Consider the following 16970-nt stretch of genomic DNA (forward strand, 5'->3'; position numbering starts at 1 on the left):
GCCGCATCAACTGAAATCAATTTGTTTATTTTTGTTATTAATTGATACAATTTTAATTCAATGGACCTGAAGGCCATGCCCAAAGGAAAGATCAAAATGAGGAGCAATTGGCATCAATGGTGTCGGCTTTGTGGTTGCGATTATCCCGACAATTTGGATGTATTTACCATACAGACAAGGAACCTAGTAATGGCAATTGGCAAATACTTTTGGGTAGATGTAAGATAATTCAAAATGATCCTATGAAAATAGTTTCTTTAATAGCAATGTGCATTTTAGATTAAAATAAACGATGAATTGGGTCAGTACTTGTGCCGAGAGTGCCATAGTCTGTTGGAATACTTAATCAGCTTCTCGGAACAAGTTCATCGGGTGCAGCGAATGTATGAACACCTCCAGATTGACAACAATTTGGAAAGTGATGATATACGCAAACAGTTTGGGAATTGGGTGCACTCAATATCCTTTCCGAATGGTTCACACAATCCAGACACAGAGACTGCAACAAAAGACTTGGATACGGCAATAGTGGACAGTTTATTAATAATTGAAGAACAGGAGGTACTCGAAGAGGAACAGAATAGGCACCAGGTGGATGAGAAGCACCAGGAGCAGGAGCAAGGCGAAATGGAGTTACTACAAGACCAAGACGAAGGAGCGGAAGATCAGGAGCTTTACGAAGAAGAAAGCCAAGCACATGACGAAGAAGCAAAAGATCAGGAGCAAGATTATGAGAGGGTTGACCATAATATAACCACTGAAGTTATATCTGAATTCGATGACGACCCATTCGACGATGAAACATCTGTTGAGGATGATGCAGTAAAACTTGAACCGGACATTAGTTTTCGCATACTAGAACAAAGGATGGAGGCAGAAGCTAAAGACAATTCAGAATTGGAATGTATACTTTGTTCCAATGTCTATAGAAAAGCTACTCCCTATAAACGTCACCTGGCCAAATTGCATGGCATCCATCCCAAAGATTTGGACAATTGTCAGTGCCAACAATGTGATATTACATTTTCAACAGTCAATCAACTTCTTGTCCATTATCGTACCCATAAGCCTATTAAAGAGATGAAGGACAATACCTGCCCAATGTGTTCTAAAGTATTCACTACAACTGGTGCTCTTAATCGGCATATTGCCGGCACCCATAATAAGCTAACTCCCTACACTTGTGGTATTTGCGGTAAAGCGGTCAAGACTCTGGCCAGTCTCAAGGACCATAAGCTGGTGCACACGGATGATTGCCCATTTGAATGTGATGTTTGCCATCGGCGGTTTAAGAACAAAGCCAGATTACGAGTAAGTTTGGCAAAATTAAAGTATTACTTGCATAATTAATTCTGGATTCTCTCTCTTGGCAGGTTCATTCAGACTCTCATACCGAGGGCTATGATTGTGACATTTGTGGGATGACATTGAAAACCCGTCGAACTCTTTACACACACCGTCAAGTGCATTCGGATGAGAGAAAATGCAAATGTGAGGTTTGCGGTGCAACTTTTAAGCGTACAAAAACGCTTAAGTCACATCTTATCCTGCATACGGGTATACGGCCGTATAAATGCAATTTCTGCGGCGCAGAATTTGCCAATGGTTCGAATTGCCGAATGCATAAGCGTAAAAAGCATCCCAAAGAGCTGGCTGAAGAGGAATCAAGGCGTGTGATTCGCTCTACACGTTTGCCTTTAATAGATGATCTGACTGAAGCGTAAGTTCCTTTTAATTTCCTATCATGAATCAATTTCGTTTTATCTATACTCAACAGCTCCAAACGTATTAAAACACCAGCCAGAAAGGCAGCAGTTCGAACGAATACGTCGAAACAAGAGAAAAGTATTAATCCATCAGTAATTGCTATGGAAGAAGAAAATGAGTACCTGCTCGACAATTTGGTTGGTGAAATGTAGTTACAACTTAGTTTCTAAAATATATATTTGTATATATAGGATTTTATTATAGATAAATTGATTTTTTTCTTTATTCACAATTCTTGCTCTTAAGATGCTAATTTAAGCTGGTAGAAAAAAGTTTACAGTTTGAGGATGAATCCTAAATGCTTTTTAGGCAGCTCGAAAAAAATAATCTTAAATTAATTAATTGAAATCACAAGAAAATGAGCAAATAATTTGGAAAAGAACAGGAAAACAATAATAAATAACAAATAACAACGGTAAAGAAAATGTTTCACGATTAAAATCGAAATTGAAAAACTTAAATAGACTTTGGAATGTACAGATCAGCAGATTCGATAACAGGATAAATCCTACGCACATTCTTTCATTTTACATCTTACACGCGTACTTAGCAAAGATCACATATCAGGATGGACACAATATAAATATGTATATAATTATAATTGGGAAGTATTAATTAATCTTATAGACGAATATCTTAAACATAGACAAGTTGAGCTCTCTTCTTAAAATCTAGAATTTATAATGTACAAATTTTACTAAAACACATTTAGTTGAAACTGCAGCTAGTTGGAATTAAAGAAACCAGCAGCTAGCAGAAGTGCAACAAATAATGAAGCACTAATTATGGCCACAGAATAATGTCTACTGTTTGCATTTGCACCGCAAGAAAGATTGTCGCGCGGATATTTATTAAGCGGATCGGGTTCTTCGCCGGGACGGCATTGTTTGCCCTCGGCAGCGAATTCCGCACCGCAGAGCTCGTGACAGGAGGGGCACATAATGGCCCCCTTGTGAAGCCATCCATTGGCTGCTATGCGTATGGAGAGTTTCTGTCCAGGAAATGAGCATTTGTAACTATAATTGCCCACCAAAATGTGCAAACGACCGTCATAGCAATTGTATTTATAACAACCACTACCCCAATGCTGCCATTCGCGGGTCTGATGACATGAACGCTCTTCCCACATATTTTCACTGTGATCGAAGCATTTGGATCCCTCACCATAGCTCTCCAGGGCAAAGTTTTTCTCCGGTTCTGCAAAAGAATCGCAATTTTGTGTAAGTATTAAATGCACTTGAATGCTTTTCGTCTAGCTTACTGGGATTATTTTCTATGAATCGACAATGCGAACCGCGCACAATGATATTTTTACTGCGCCACGTGAACTCCTGTATGTAGGGACAGTGATCGGCTAGAGAGACAGAGCCACCATAGAAGCCCTCCTCGCCATCTTTTACATTATGGAGACTGTCAAAATTCTGATAGGCTTTGGGCAGCTCATATTCATGTCGGATTAGATTACACAGAGCTACAGAATTACGATCATCGGTGCATTCAGTTTGCAGTGGGTCCTGTTTTACTTTCGAGCAGAATGGATGTATGTTGCGCCCTCTACATACGCAGAAGAACAAATATGAATCAATTCAGTAAATATCTTGTTTATTTATAAATACAAACTAACCTGGCATGATTCATTTGGATCCAGTCCTTGCAGCTACGCATGGCAAATGCACAACCCAAATCCTTGCCCCAGGTCAATGGGGTGGCCATGGAATAATTGGCTCGATACCAGCCCGAATCCTCCATTAGGGCAAGCGTGATGCGGGAAAAAACTGGCGATTGCGTATGTGTGCCCGTCATGGCCTCGTTCTCGAGTATGCGCTTCTCCCAATGGGTCAATGCTGTGCCCTCGCCACCCTGATCCTCCAACTCGGCGCCCTCTAGCTTATCACATTTGAAATGGGAACGTACCTCGGCCACGACTCGTGGTGTGACCAACATATCAATCACTTTATTTACATGGCCTCCACGTACGGACCAATTTTGACGTACCACCTTGCGTATTGTCTCATTACTCCATTGATGAATCTGCAATCTAAACCACATACTAAGTAAAGATCATAATAAACCCCACATGTAGTTAACTCACTTTTCATTTAGATACGGTTTTCCAGTGTCCGGTTTACGGGGAGTGCGCGGATTTCCTTCATCATCTCGGAAAAAGGCATATAGACTGACAGAGAAGCCAAGGGCATGTAGAATCTCATGCTTGACGGTGGATATAAGTGTCTGCAGCTCTTGGGGCTTGGTACTAATGCTATCCGGACAGAGATTGGCATGTCCCGCAATGGGACGATCAAGTATAGCCTCCTGCTGACAATGGGCCGCATATGCTACAGTCAATCCTTTGAAGCAACGTTGCGTTTGCCTGGCCGACACATAGAAAACGAAATCGGCATTCTCGATACCATCGCCTGGTTGGGTATTGCTATCGATGCGACAATTCTGGCCGGTGGCATTGCACACACGACACACATCCAAATGCTCATTGGGTACCTGCACCTCCCCGCACATGGTCGTGGCCTTGCATTGGTCAATGCAATGGGTATGACCATTTTTCACATACACCTGTGTGCTGTTACATTTCCTGTCGCAAGGGGCAATTAGAAATTGATTCATTAAATTAAATTTTTAAAACTAGTTTAGTTTGGTTTACCGATTTAGACGTATAACGCCCTTGGTCTCACGCACCATCAGTGCTTGTTCCCAGAACTGCACCGCCTCCGGTAAAACTGTGTCCTAGAAAATCAATCAACACATTTATAATAAGAGAGTGTGAGAGCGAGAGAGAGAGAAAGGGCGGGTATGTCCTTTCAAAAGGCTTATAATACTTACGTTTATTAAATTGAATTTCTCCTCTTCAAGCCTAGAAATAAGAGAGAAAATTTATTATATGTTAGTATATTATTATGCGGTTTTCTTTAAATGTTGCCTTGGCAATATTCTTGGAAAGCAAAAACCAGCAGCAGCATCAACATCAGCCTCAGGTGAGGTGCTTTGACAACTTTCAGAAACAGAGATTTGAATAACAAGTTGGCTGAAACTACATTTTCTTTGACATAAACTTTTCTTCGTGGGTGGGTGGACATTGGGCTGGTATACCTTTAATATTTATGGCCAGGTAATTAAAAAGGTAATGAATAAGATAAGCAAACCAAGCTTTATGGTCAAATGATCTCTAAACTCAAATGAAATAAGCTTATTGCTTTTTTGTCTCATAGTTTGAGTATAGGTACTTATTAAAAGTTAAGATATTTATGTTTGGATTTTACCCAAAAATATTTAGACAACCTATTTCCATTACCATTCAATTTGGATGGATCTAAAAAATTAGCAATAATACGTTATACTTTTCTATAAATAAAATGCAAACAATATTCTATTTTCTATCTTTAGAACACAATTTTTTATTAAGTTTGCTTTTGTCCAAAAAAAAAACACATTTATTAGACCCTAGGTTATCTAGAAAGAAATCTAGGATTAACTAATCAAGACAGAAAAGTCAAGATTAAGTCAACTAGTTTGCAAATAACAATAATTATTTTATGTCTGAAATTTGTTCATACTAAATTTCAAACAATAATTGTTGCATTTATATTAACTAAGTCCTACCTTTTGTTTGGCTTATAATTTTAGGAGTTTTTATTTCAATTTTAACATTTCCTTTTCAATTAACTCTCTTTGTAATAGTTTTCTTTGATAAATTGCTTCAAAATTGCAGTTAACTACAAAAAAAAAAAAAAAAAAAAAAAAAAATAGTAAAGAAACCCGAAAAACTAAACATTTAAAAAATAATAAGAGCCATTAAATGTATGTGTATATAATTTTGACTTGGCAACAAAATTGCTGCCATGAATAGGCTAACCCTCTTAATTGAAAAAAAAAAAAACATAATTTATAGACATTAGGGTGGACCAAAATATAAATATGTATAACAGAAATATGTATAATTTGGTGTAAATTCTAGTTTCATTCAAATTCAAATATTATGAACTGAAATGTTCCCTTGGGTACCATCTGGGCAATCGTACGTATACTTGATAGTTTTTACAAAAAGCTTTTATGAAGCCATTTGTAATAACAATTTGTTAAAATTTAACGTTTCTCATTACAAAAGATAAGCATAAAGTTGCCTTTTAAGAGACTCGTATAATAAACTGTAACTATGTGTGTATATAATAGGCATATGTCCGCTCTAATGTATATACTTATTTGTAACTTTAATTGTGTATAAGTTTTCCTGCTAACCTTGTGTGGCTGGCATTGCGAATCGATGACGTTGAATCGGACGCTGGCCAAGTTAACTGTTAACTGCCACAATTTAAAACTTTAAATCAGAGCCAAATCAGAGTCGATTTGGCAATCATTGCTTTAACCTTAAAGACACCTCGATGTGTCAGCGAGCTGCGTTAATTTCAAACAAATTGGTAAGGTGCCCCCTTCTGGCCCACAAAAGCTACATACGTAGCCACAAGAAAACCAATTTCGGTTTCAAGTGTTACTCAACGGCGTTGCGTCGCGTTACCTGGCCAAACCACGCACTAACAGTGCATGGCCGGAGCTAACAGTTAACGCTTGGGGTCGGGGGGAGAAGAGAGGACTGGCTTTAACTTGACATTCGGCCAAGTTGGGTGATTTTAAACTGTTTCTGTTTCTTTTGCTGTTTTTTTTCCCTTTTTTTTTTTCTTTCTATTTGCTTGGCTGAGTGCCATTAAAGTGTGATTAGAGGCAATTTTCATAGTTTGATTCACCTGTAAACGGAGTCATCGTAGACAAGAAGAATGCGCAGTGGCTGCTCGGCAATAATACTGCGCCGGCGAACGCTATGCACCGATGCGTCTCCATTTCGTCCAAATCCAGCAGCTTCACCATGATCACCATGATGATCATCATCATCATTTACATCAGCCAGTTGAATGCGCACACCATGAACGACCTATAAAGACGAAGACGAGAGACAGAGAGAGAGAAATTATTCACCAAACGAAAGCGAAAATGTTGTTAACTATTAAATGACGACATGATACAAAGGCCACACCAACTAACTAACAAAAGGAACAGTAATTGGCTTTTGCAAATTGCTGGGAAATTAATTTTAAATGGCCCGCCAAAATGTCGAACGATTGGGACATCAAATGTCAATGATTTGTTTTTTTTTTTTGTTACTTTTCTTGTTTTGTTGTGGGGTTTACTTAATTTTGTTTCTTGTTGCTCTTTAGTAAAGAAAAGTATATCAACTTAAAACAAACATTTGTGTGGTTCTTTAATATATGTATTAGAAATTTTTATTGTATTTAAACTAGATCACTTAGTTCATATACACCAAAACCAAACAATCTATTACAAAAATTTCTTAAATATTTCAGTCTAAGTAGTCCAACAAGTTCTTAGTCTTTTTGGTTTCTTTTTAAGAATTTAGATCGTTTTAAAAATGTTATTTCGTTTTTTTTTTTTTTGAGATTTATATTGATACTTTAAAGATATAATAATAATTTTTTCAAGGTCAAGACTCTATATCTTATATGTACATAAATCTCTTTGAAAATCAAGTTTTTTATGTGGGTTACCTATTTTGCTTCCAAAGTTATGTTAATTATGATCAGATATGCTTCGATATTTGTCAAAATATTGTCAAGTATTATGGAAATCATGCGACTATATGATTTGAAGGGTATAGAAACAACGATATTGGCAAAAACAAGATTGACTGTCTAGTTTCATTTTGGGTTTTTTATATTTTGTCTGTCTTTTTGCTTTTGTTTTCACTATGTGTTTCTGTTTCGGTCTTTATTTCAACCATTGTGCAATGTGTGCCAATTATTGGGAATAAATTAGATGTCATCGTTGAATATGCATGCCCTAGCATTAAAAAATATATTTTTGTTTTTATATTATTATTATGATGATAATCAGTTGACAAGCAGCAGATGAAAAACAATATGCCAAACACACAAACGCACACACACACACACACTGTGCATGACATGAATTTATGTCACCAGTATCTTAAAGATACACTTGGTTGCATATGCTTTAAGCATACATACATATGTACATACATATGTTTCTCTAAGTACATTGAATTATGTCTCTGTCTGTGTCTGCTTCATCTGGACGAGAATGCAATTTTTGGAGTGAGACATTAGGAAGATAGACAGAATAAATAAGCTCTTAGGGAAGAAGAGAAATAAAAATGTGAAAAAAAGACTGAAACGAAACGAAGCGAAAGTGATACTGAAGAAAACATGCTCAAGTTGCTGGCAGCTTATCTAGAATAACAAAATTGAATAAAAGCCCAGACATCAAGTAAAAGGGAATAAACATCAAGAGCAATTAAATTGCTACAATGATTCAACATATAAATAATAATGCTAATTTACACAAGAAATGGCAAAGTGGTTGACGGTTTCTTCAATTGGAAATTGCTTGTGCTTATGATTCTCTGAGATTTCTGCGAAGGCGTACAAATAGAATATCTTAGACACCTGCTCACACAAAAGCTTGTTTCTACAATACGTTGTTGTTGTTATTATTGTTATTGTTGTTGCATGAAATCTTAATTGTTTTCCTAAGTACGTTGGCACTTGTATTTGCCAACCAGCAACCAACATCCATACATACAGTACGTATGAGCAATCTATCTATCTATATTTAACTATTTGCTTACCAACTGCAGAACAAAGAACGGAATACCTGCCAGAGGCTTAATTGTAAAGTTAAAGACAAACAGGGGATAAAGGCAAAGATCTGAAAAGAGAACTATGCCTTAACTAGTTATAAAGGTGATTATCTGTTAAATACTCTAAACTATTTGATAATACTCACAAACTTTTGGTTATATAAAATTGAATTATAAGATATAACATTGAGCTGTCCTTCTTTCCAAAAATTGAGAATATTGAGATAGTATTCAAGAGAAAATATTACCCATTAATTTAACTTAAGGACAACATTTTGAGTATTTAATTTTAGTATCTAGCAGTTTTAGGCAACATAAGTTTTATATCAAAATATTATTCAGAACTAAATTACCTTTAATTATAATATGCTTCGTCAATTAAGTACACTGGTAATTAATCAAACAATATAAACTCAATTAAATATACATTTTTTGGTTTTGTTGCTAATCTAGTTTAATAAATAGATACATTCAACAAGTATATATTTTATACTAATGATCTAGAATATGCAACAATTCTGCCTTTCTCATTAAAGTAAATAAATAATTTTGTTTGTAGGTTTAACATTAATAGTCAGTTATTGTCTAATCATACTCCTCTAGTCTATCTCCATTCCGCCTTTAATTTTTAAGAGTACGCCCCTAATTTTTAACTGTCATCGAGCAATCATTAAGTAAAGATAACAAAAACTGATATCTACTCCTTTAAAGTCGACATTAAACGTGACGACCCTCAACATCTTTTAGCTTGATCTTCAAACACAATACCTCGTACACCTCTCTCTCTCCCCTTCTATCACTAGCTTTGACACACGTGGTTACAATGGGGGGTTTGGTTGTTGAAAAATCATTTGAAAAAACCGCACAAATTACAAATCATCTGAAAAATCGTTTGGCAGGTGAAAGATGAACATGAACACGAACAACAAAGTACATACACCTGATGCACAATATGCAACCATTCGGAGCGATGCGTTTACTTCATCCATACATTCATATGGTGTTGTTTGTACTCATTAACAGAGGAACGAAGAGCTCAATGCAATGGCCACAAAGTATCAGTATGACAGCCTGTTTTGCGGTATCCATGGCAATCTCATGCAACCTCTAGCAAACCAAAAACAAAAAAAAGATGAAAATCAGGCAAAAATGGCAAAAGAGGTAAAACATCTATAGATATGCCGATGACAGACCTCACATCAAACTGGCTATGAATGGTATTTTTTGAGCACCAAAAATTTCATTAGTCAAAACTACATTCTACACAAATTCATGCCGTATGACAGATTTTTTTAAAAATCCTTTGGTCGAAGTGAGTAAGTCATGAATTGCCTTAGTGACTCAAAAAATGACAAGGAAAAGGATTGCAAGTCTTAATAGAATACAGAAAACCATTTATTCATTCATTTATACAAAGGTCAACGTTCAATAAGGCCCAAACCAATTCAAACGCTTAGAGTTAACATTGTTTTGGATTATATAGAACAACTTTTATACATAATTTGGCATCATTTTAATGGCTGGAGAAACAGACAAAAATATTAATGAATGTATGAATTGTGGATTTTTTTTTTTTTGGTTTTTAGTTTTGAATTGTAACACTTTCTAATGCTTATTCAATCTTTAGAGATAAGATGTAATGCTCAACTGGTTGTGAATACTAACTAACTAACATAGAAATGGGAACTGATTATTTATTGTTTTGCTTTTCTGGGCCACATTGGAGCGTGTCCAGTTTTTGGATATGCGAATCACGTTTGGGTCTACAAAAAAAAAAAAAAAAAACAGCAAAAACTAACAAAAGGAAAGAGAAATGTGGCGCTTGCCACAGTTGGCTGACTCAAAGTCTACTCGATTACCCTATCGTATTTACTTTACTTTTTTTGGTTTTTTTTTTTTTTCAGCCAAGTCCAAAAAGGCAACACGCATGCGCCCGGCTTGATATAAGATTGGGAGTGGGAGCCCCTGAATGCTCCTCCCCTGATATCAAAAGAGTTGTTTGCCAAGTTGTTGCCCCACTGCATGCTAATTTTGGTTTGTTGGTTGTGTGGCCGATCGACAAGTTGGTTACGTTGAGTAATTATTTGAAGTTTCAATCTGTCAATCGTTCAGTAAGCCAATATAGACACATTCACATGGCCGCTGACAGCATTTCTTCTTCGTCTGCTTCTTCCGCAAGTGTTTTAGGGGGGCTGCTACCGCTAAACGTGCTTTTTTCTGTTTGTCACCTGCGTTCAATGCTCGCTCAAGATCGATTGAAGCATCTGAAAAGCTTTCAGGTGAGTGTTTGTGCTTTCACTTTCGTTTATTTGGCTTGCCGCTTGATCGCACTTTGTGGTTGCTTTACATTGTTGTTTATATGTACTTCATGAAGTCGGGGGAGTGGGGAACTACTCAGGGTCGGACTGACCAAACACGTGGGCATCGTATAATTGATAACAAGAGGAAGTATATACATATTTACATTTCTAAATAACCTCAACACTCATGTATCATTTATCTAAACTGTACTTGTCTCTCTCTCTCTGTGTCTCGCCGTTGGGCCCCTAACCTGTTGTAGTCCGTCACTGGCCTAGTGCCTTGCTAGAGGCTATTTTGCATGCTGCGCAACATTAATTTAAGCTTAACTCTCTTTCGCACTCTCACTCGGCAAAAGTTTACTGTGTTTCTCTTTCATTTTATTATTACCTCACATAGTTTGACCGCAAAATGTGTCCATGTCGATGCCATGAGGTTGAGTGTTACTTAATTGAAAGATTAAAAACAACAACAAGACAAAAAAACCATTTCATCATTTGCCATTTCTTCCTAGAACGAACACAACTGGCCTAAATTGAATTGAGGGGCGCGGGGGGGCTTTTGTTGGTGACAGCAAATGGATAATTACATTTTGTTGGCACACAATATTTGATTAACTGGATGATGATGAGGATTATGCTGATGATGATTGGCAATACATAAAGAGAAAATAGAATTGGATTTCAGAAAATTGAATTCGTATTTGTGGCTTCTCGATTGTTAAAAAAGGCTTATGCAAGGAGAATTACAAAATGGATAAAATTCAATTTATCGATTCGCAATTTTTCCGCCTGCTTCATTAAATGGCAGTGACTAACTACTCGATAACTACTTTAAACGTGTTTCCACTTTGCCTTGTTGAGAGAGATAAAATTAAGATTTTTATTACCCTGTTTATTTTTCGTCTGATTATTTTCTATAGAGCTCTTTTTCTGTCTCTATGTATGCATCTCACTCTATCTGTCTCTCTCTCTCTCTCTCTGTTTGTAAGACGCAAAAAGCAATTGCTAAAGTTATGATTGTACTCTAATCTCTCACTTTCTAGTGGACAAATGCTCCCATGTTCAAGTCCATAATATATACTCTTTCAGAAAACATAATTGATTTGAAAATACGATTTTAGTATAGAAGTTGATTCATTCCATAACTGGCATAACTCGACGAAACGTCGAGAACCTTTATTACCTAGGAACACTTTAAAGTTTCATTTCAGGTGTTTAACCAAGTTAAAACCCAGAGTTTTTCTAAGTACTTTTATTGTAGGCCTACTTATTCATTTTAAATCGACATCTGCGTTACTATATGCATTTAAAAATGAACACCCTCTGAGTGAAAATTTTTAATAATCAAATAATGATTTCATTAAAACATTTTTTCGATAATTCGTTAATTATGAGAACTCGCTGAAGACGATTCCAAATAAACAAAGATTTGTATGTATTCATGCGGCTCTCTAGAGTATTTAAACTTTCTTATGGCAATATATTTATTTTTTTTTCCTTTCTGATATGTTTTACCTATGACAATAGACCAAACAACAGTCAATTGGTTAGGGAATAAGAGACCATTTTCAAAGCGCTTACAAAAAGAAGTTTTTTCATCGTTTTTATTTTGTATCGCTGCTTTGCCCGGCCAACTTTGTTTCTTTAATGCTTATTTTCAAAGAAATAATCTACACAACATGGACATACATACGTATACAATACATATGTAAGGTAATAGAAAAAACAACAACAACAAAAATTGAGATGCAAGAAATGTTGCTACAAAATTTTCAAGAAGTTAACCCAAGTTGATACTTTTGAAGCTTATCCGCCGCCATATTGAAAAGTTTTTCTAAGCACAATCGATATAATATATTATTTACTTATTGTTGATAGAAAAAAAAAATAGACTTAAACCAAAAATAGACAATTTGAAAAATTTACTGAATTTTAAATGGGCATAATCAATCAAATTGCCTTGCAGTGAATAGAAAAACAAATCTAATGTTTAAATTCAAATGCTTAAACTATTTCACACTCTTATTTTGGCCTTGAACAAACTCAAATCACTATAATTGCTTCATTTTCTATAATTTTAGAAAACATTAAATATATATAAGATTATTATTAATGAGAAGAATATTTTGCTTGACTCAAAGGACTGCTATGGCATAGAATCATTTGAAAATTAAACTAAGTGCACATAATTGTAGCTGATTGCAATCTATCTCTTATAATCTCAAAATCGAACAATAAGTACTTGTCATGTCTAGACGGAATGATCAGCCTCATCAAGCAGACAATAAATTTAAATAGAAGTGTGGAGGAAAGACTTGAGTTGAAAGAATATTGAATTTTAATTAAGTACTTCCACTCAATTTCTGTCATAAATCCAAGGGCATCCTGCATTCGCTTATTCCTTGTTCCATATTCGGTTTTTTCCATTTTTTTTTCTGTAATTCCCATTCAATTGCACGCATACAGAAACGTGACAAATGATTCAATTTTCTGTTGTCGTCGTCGTCGTGTTGCCTGCCTTTCTTCAATTTATATTCAGTCTAATTAGAAATGAGTGCTCTCAGTGGCTTGATTGGGTGAGGTGGGGATCCGGTCAGTGGACTGTACCCGCATTGGAAACCCCAATAAATGCATATACATACATATACTATATGAGATGAGTATGTAAAATACAATCACGCTTTATGACAGGAAACGATGCAAGGGATGAGATGGCAGAGGAGGAAGTGATGAAGTGGAGGTATCTGGGTCCATAGCCGGTCTCTGTTTGCATTTAAAGCAGTTTAAGTTACAAATAATTAAATTAATTGCATACTGGAGTACTGAGAGTACCGAGTGACCTCAACAGCATCGTTAGTTACTGACAGTGAGCGAATTAATTTCGTTATCTCGCTTTCAGTTCACTTTTACTTGGCCCACGTGATGAAGCAAGAGGACAAGAGGCAGGGAATTACAGTACGGGGAAATCATGTAAATTATGTAAATATTCCACTTTTGCGCAATTGAAGGCGACCTTTTTTTTAATTTTTATTGTATGTATTTTGTTTTAATGGCGACGCGCCAATTAAAATGCCGTTGCCTTTTCAAAAGAGAGGGAATAGAAACAGAACCAGAACAGTAACTTGGCCGCCGCAGCAACAAGTTGGCGGACAATATATGACATTAAACTAGATCTAAATGCCAGTGCAGGTGCCATAGCTGGAGGTGCCACAGTTAACCACCAATGCAGCCATTGAATAAACCAACCAACCAACAATTGCATGCATTGGGTCTGAGTCTAAAAATGCGCATATGATTAACAAGTTGGATGTTGGCTGGAATTAGTCAATAAGTTGCGGTTGCCAATCCCGCCAAATGCAAGAATTCGTGAGAACCATAAACACAAAAAAGAAAACAGCAAAACCATAAGCTATATGTATATGTAAATGTATTTATGGCTTTATGAAAAAACTTTACGCCGAACGCCCAACTAATTGCAATGGCAAAATTTTCTTGGAAAGAGGATTCAATTTAACGAAGGACACCAATTAGGAGCTTACGCAAAACTCTCTCTTCTGGTGTAAAGGGGGAGGGGGGGTAAAAAGCAAGCGGCAATTCATCTGAACAATATTATTGTAGGCGGGTTGCCTGGTTACAACTAAATTATGTAAAATTCCAGGAGCACATTCACTACAAATGGAGAACGTCATACATAAATCTACTTATTGAAGGGGTTATCAAAAAACTTATTCACATCTTTAGATTGGAATGAATTTATCTTTTTTTTCTTATACTCATTTTTATCCTTTTTTTCAACGATAAAGGGACCAATAATAATATCTTCATTAAACAAATTTAGATAAAATGCAGATTTTTAGGCAGTTTCGGATCGATTTAGTAGCTATTAATCTATTAGGTCGACTGTGTTTTAAATAAATTGTGTAGTTCAATTTTAAATACATTTCGGAAACAATAGCAGCCTTGATAATATCGTTATCTGTTTATCACAAAAGGCAATGTCAATTCCACTTTTCAGGATTACATCTTATTTCCATTGAGTTTTGTCCTAATTAATAGGGATGTTATATTGTATCCATAAACACATAAAAGTTCAGTGTGGTAAATGGTATACAGTATATGCTATTATAATTTTTAATAATATAAAAAAAAGAAACCTTTTAGGTTGTTGCCCCAGGTTATTAATTAATATAAATAATATATCAACAAAACTAATCAACATGGATTTCAAAATATGAAGAAATGTAAGTAGATACATGTATGTATGTATGTGTGGATGTAGGGGAAACCCCGTGGGCCAACACTGGCCAACCCTGTGGGTTACACAAATCCCAATTATGTCTTACCTCGTGGGCCTTGGGATGTTGATGCTGGCAATTGTGTGCATGGACACTGCTGATAACTTGTGGCAGCAACAACAGCAAAAGGCAGGTACAGCAGTAGCTAAGGGTGAGCAAACAACCCAATGGATTCTGGAACATGACCATCCTACTCCTGATTTTCATTTTGGCGTGTATGAATTCTACTTTTTCCTCTATCTGTCGCTTCCTCTCTGTCTCACTCTTTCCTTTTGTGCGTGTGTTTTTGGTTTGTGTATCACTTTGGTTTGTGTTGTTGCTGCTGCTGGTCCTTGGCTAAATTTAGAATTTAGTAAGGTCGGAGCAATGTTTTAGCTGCTGACGCTGTGACTGAGACGGTGCTGGCCATGACGAAGGATCTCTGCTCTCCGAAGCGATTTGAGAATGTATTTGCTTTGTCAATTAACCTGGCACTGCGAAACCGGCTCCTGCCCAACACACACACACACACACACACACACAAACACTCACTTTGCAAAAGAGGAATGGGGAAGTGGTGTGGGGTGGGTTTTACTTTTTGGACTACTTTGGCTTAACGTTTTTTTTTTTTTTTTGGGTGGGTGTGCCAAGCGAATTTATACCCACACACATACATACATACATACACACCACTCACGCCTGCAACTAGAATCGGAATTGCCGCTGCAGTGCCACCAATACTTTCTGCTTTTGTTGTTGTTGTTGCAGCAGCCACTAGCCACTAACCAACCATTCAAACCAATAACAACAGCAATGATAAAAAATTAAATGTCAAATTCTCATGAACCGCGATGATGCATTTTCACAGTTTTTCAGATACATATAGGCATCGAAAACAAAACAAAACACACACAATACGCCGTATCGAACGCCGTTTTCATTGAACATTAATATTGAATTTAATAAAATATCGGCGAATTATAAGCGAACGTCCGCCCCCGTTGAACCGTTAAACCACTTTGGAGCGAAAAAGACGACTGAATTTTGTTGATATTTGCAGAGATACTTTTGTTGTTACTAGCAGATACTTTTGTTTTCGTTGCGAGACACATTTTCATACCCTTGCAAAAAGAGTATATTTATTTGGGTGAGTAGTGTGCAACGCAAAGAACGAAGCATCTCCGACCATACAAAGTATATATATTCTGATTCTGCGTTATTTCGCAAACTTTAGCCTTTTTAGAAAACGTTTTTTCACTTTGACTATAGGTAAGGAAAGAGCTACCAAAAAAGTTGCAAGGGTATACAAACTTCAGCGCGGTCAAAGTTAGTCCCGGCCCTCTGGTCTGTTATATGGCCACACTGTTAATTTTAAGTTATCCGCGGCTCTCTGTTAACTCACTGTTGTCTATTTTGAATTTTTTCATTTATTATTTTCTTATATGTTTATAAAATTTTTTGAACAAAGATACCTTTGTTTTATTAAACAATAAATTATATTCTATTGTTTTTCTCTATGGAAAATCTAATCTTTTTCGAAATTCTTTTTTCAGTGTAGTTCTGTTAATTAACAGATTTACTCAATTTTGAGTTCATGTTAACTTTGAACAATGTGACCGTATGCAGCTCAACTGGCTGTGTGTAAGAGCGGGATGGCTAGTGTGTAGTGGCGGCAGTTTGATTTTTAATTTTAAATAAAACGTTGATTCGTGTTGCTTATATGCATTATACAACAGCACCAGTTAAGCCAAAGTTAGTTTTTCTGGAAAATATAGAATAGTTAATGTACGTAATAACCAACACTTCTTGATATCAATTGCAACAATCGACTTGTCATCAAGTTCTTTTGTCCATTGTAACGGCGCGTAAATGTGTAAAAAAAGCGCAAATCCAAACAAAAATATGTAAAAGCTAAAGTTAAAGTGCGAGAAATTTATTTAATTTTAA

The 16970-nt window shown here is 36.1% G+C and overlaps 2 protein-coding genes across 4 annotated transcripts; one reads left to right on the top strand and one right to left on the bottom strand.

The window, feature by feature from the left end:
• Positions 1-22: 22 nt before the first annotated feature.
• On the top strand, positions 23-1976 carry LOC137585536 (zinc finger protein weckle). Of its 2 annotated transcripts, none has more exons than XM_068301339.1 (4): positions 23-219; positions 280-1311; positions 1374-1720; positions 1778-1976. In XM_068301339.1, exons 1-4 carry the CDS (start codon positions 61-63, stop codon positions 1917-1919), a joined length of 1680 nt encoding a protein of 559 aa, XP_068157440.1. In that variant the 5' UTR covers positions 23-60; the 3' UTR covers positions 1920-1976. The 2 variants fall into 2 exon arrangements, with proteins under 2 accessions (XP_068157440.1, XP_068157441.1); XM_068301340.1 differs by having other exon boundaries at positions 1801-1976.
• On the bottom strand, positions 1927-16054 carry Invadolysin (leishmanolysin-like peptidase, invadolysin). 2 transcript variants are annotated; one of them, XM_068301338.1, is made up of 9 exons: positions 15937-15973; positions 15093-15465; positions 6522-6706; positions 4606-4636; positions 4427-4509; positions 3860-4357; positions 3392-3805; positions 3029-3321; positions 1927-2964 (listed from the first exon to the last, which is right to left on the bottom strand). In XM_068301338.1, the coding sequence occupies exons 2-9, from the start codon at positions 15249-15251 to the stop codon at positions 2492-2494; spliced, it is 2136 nt and encodes a 711-aa protein (XP_068157439.1). In that variant the 5' UTR covers positions 15252-15465; positions 15937-15973; the 3' UTR covers positions 1927-2491. The 2 variants fall into 2 exon arrangements, with proteins under 2 accessions (XP_068157439.1, XP_068157438.1); XM_068301337.1 differs by having other exon boundaries at positions 15093-16054.
• Between the last annotated feature and the right edge of the window lie 916 nt (positions 16055-16970).

Source organism: Drosophila tropicalis, unplaced genomic scaffold (assembly GCF_018151085.1).
Source record: "Drosophila tropicalis isolate 14030-0801.00 unplaced genomic scaffold, ASM1815108v1 contig_878, whole genome shotgun sequence".
NCBI lineage: Eukaryota > Metazoa > Arthropoda > Insecta > Diptera > Drosophilidae > Drosophila > Drosophila tropicalis.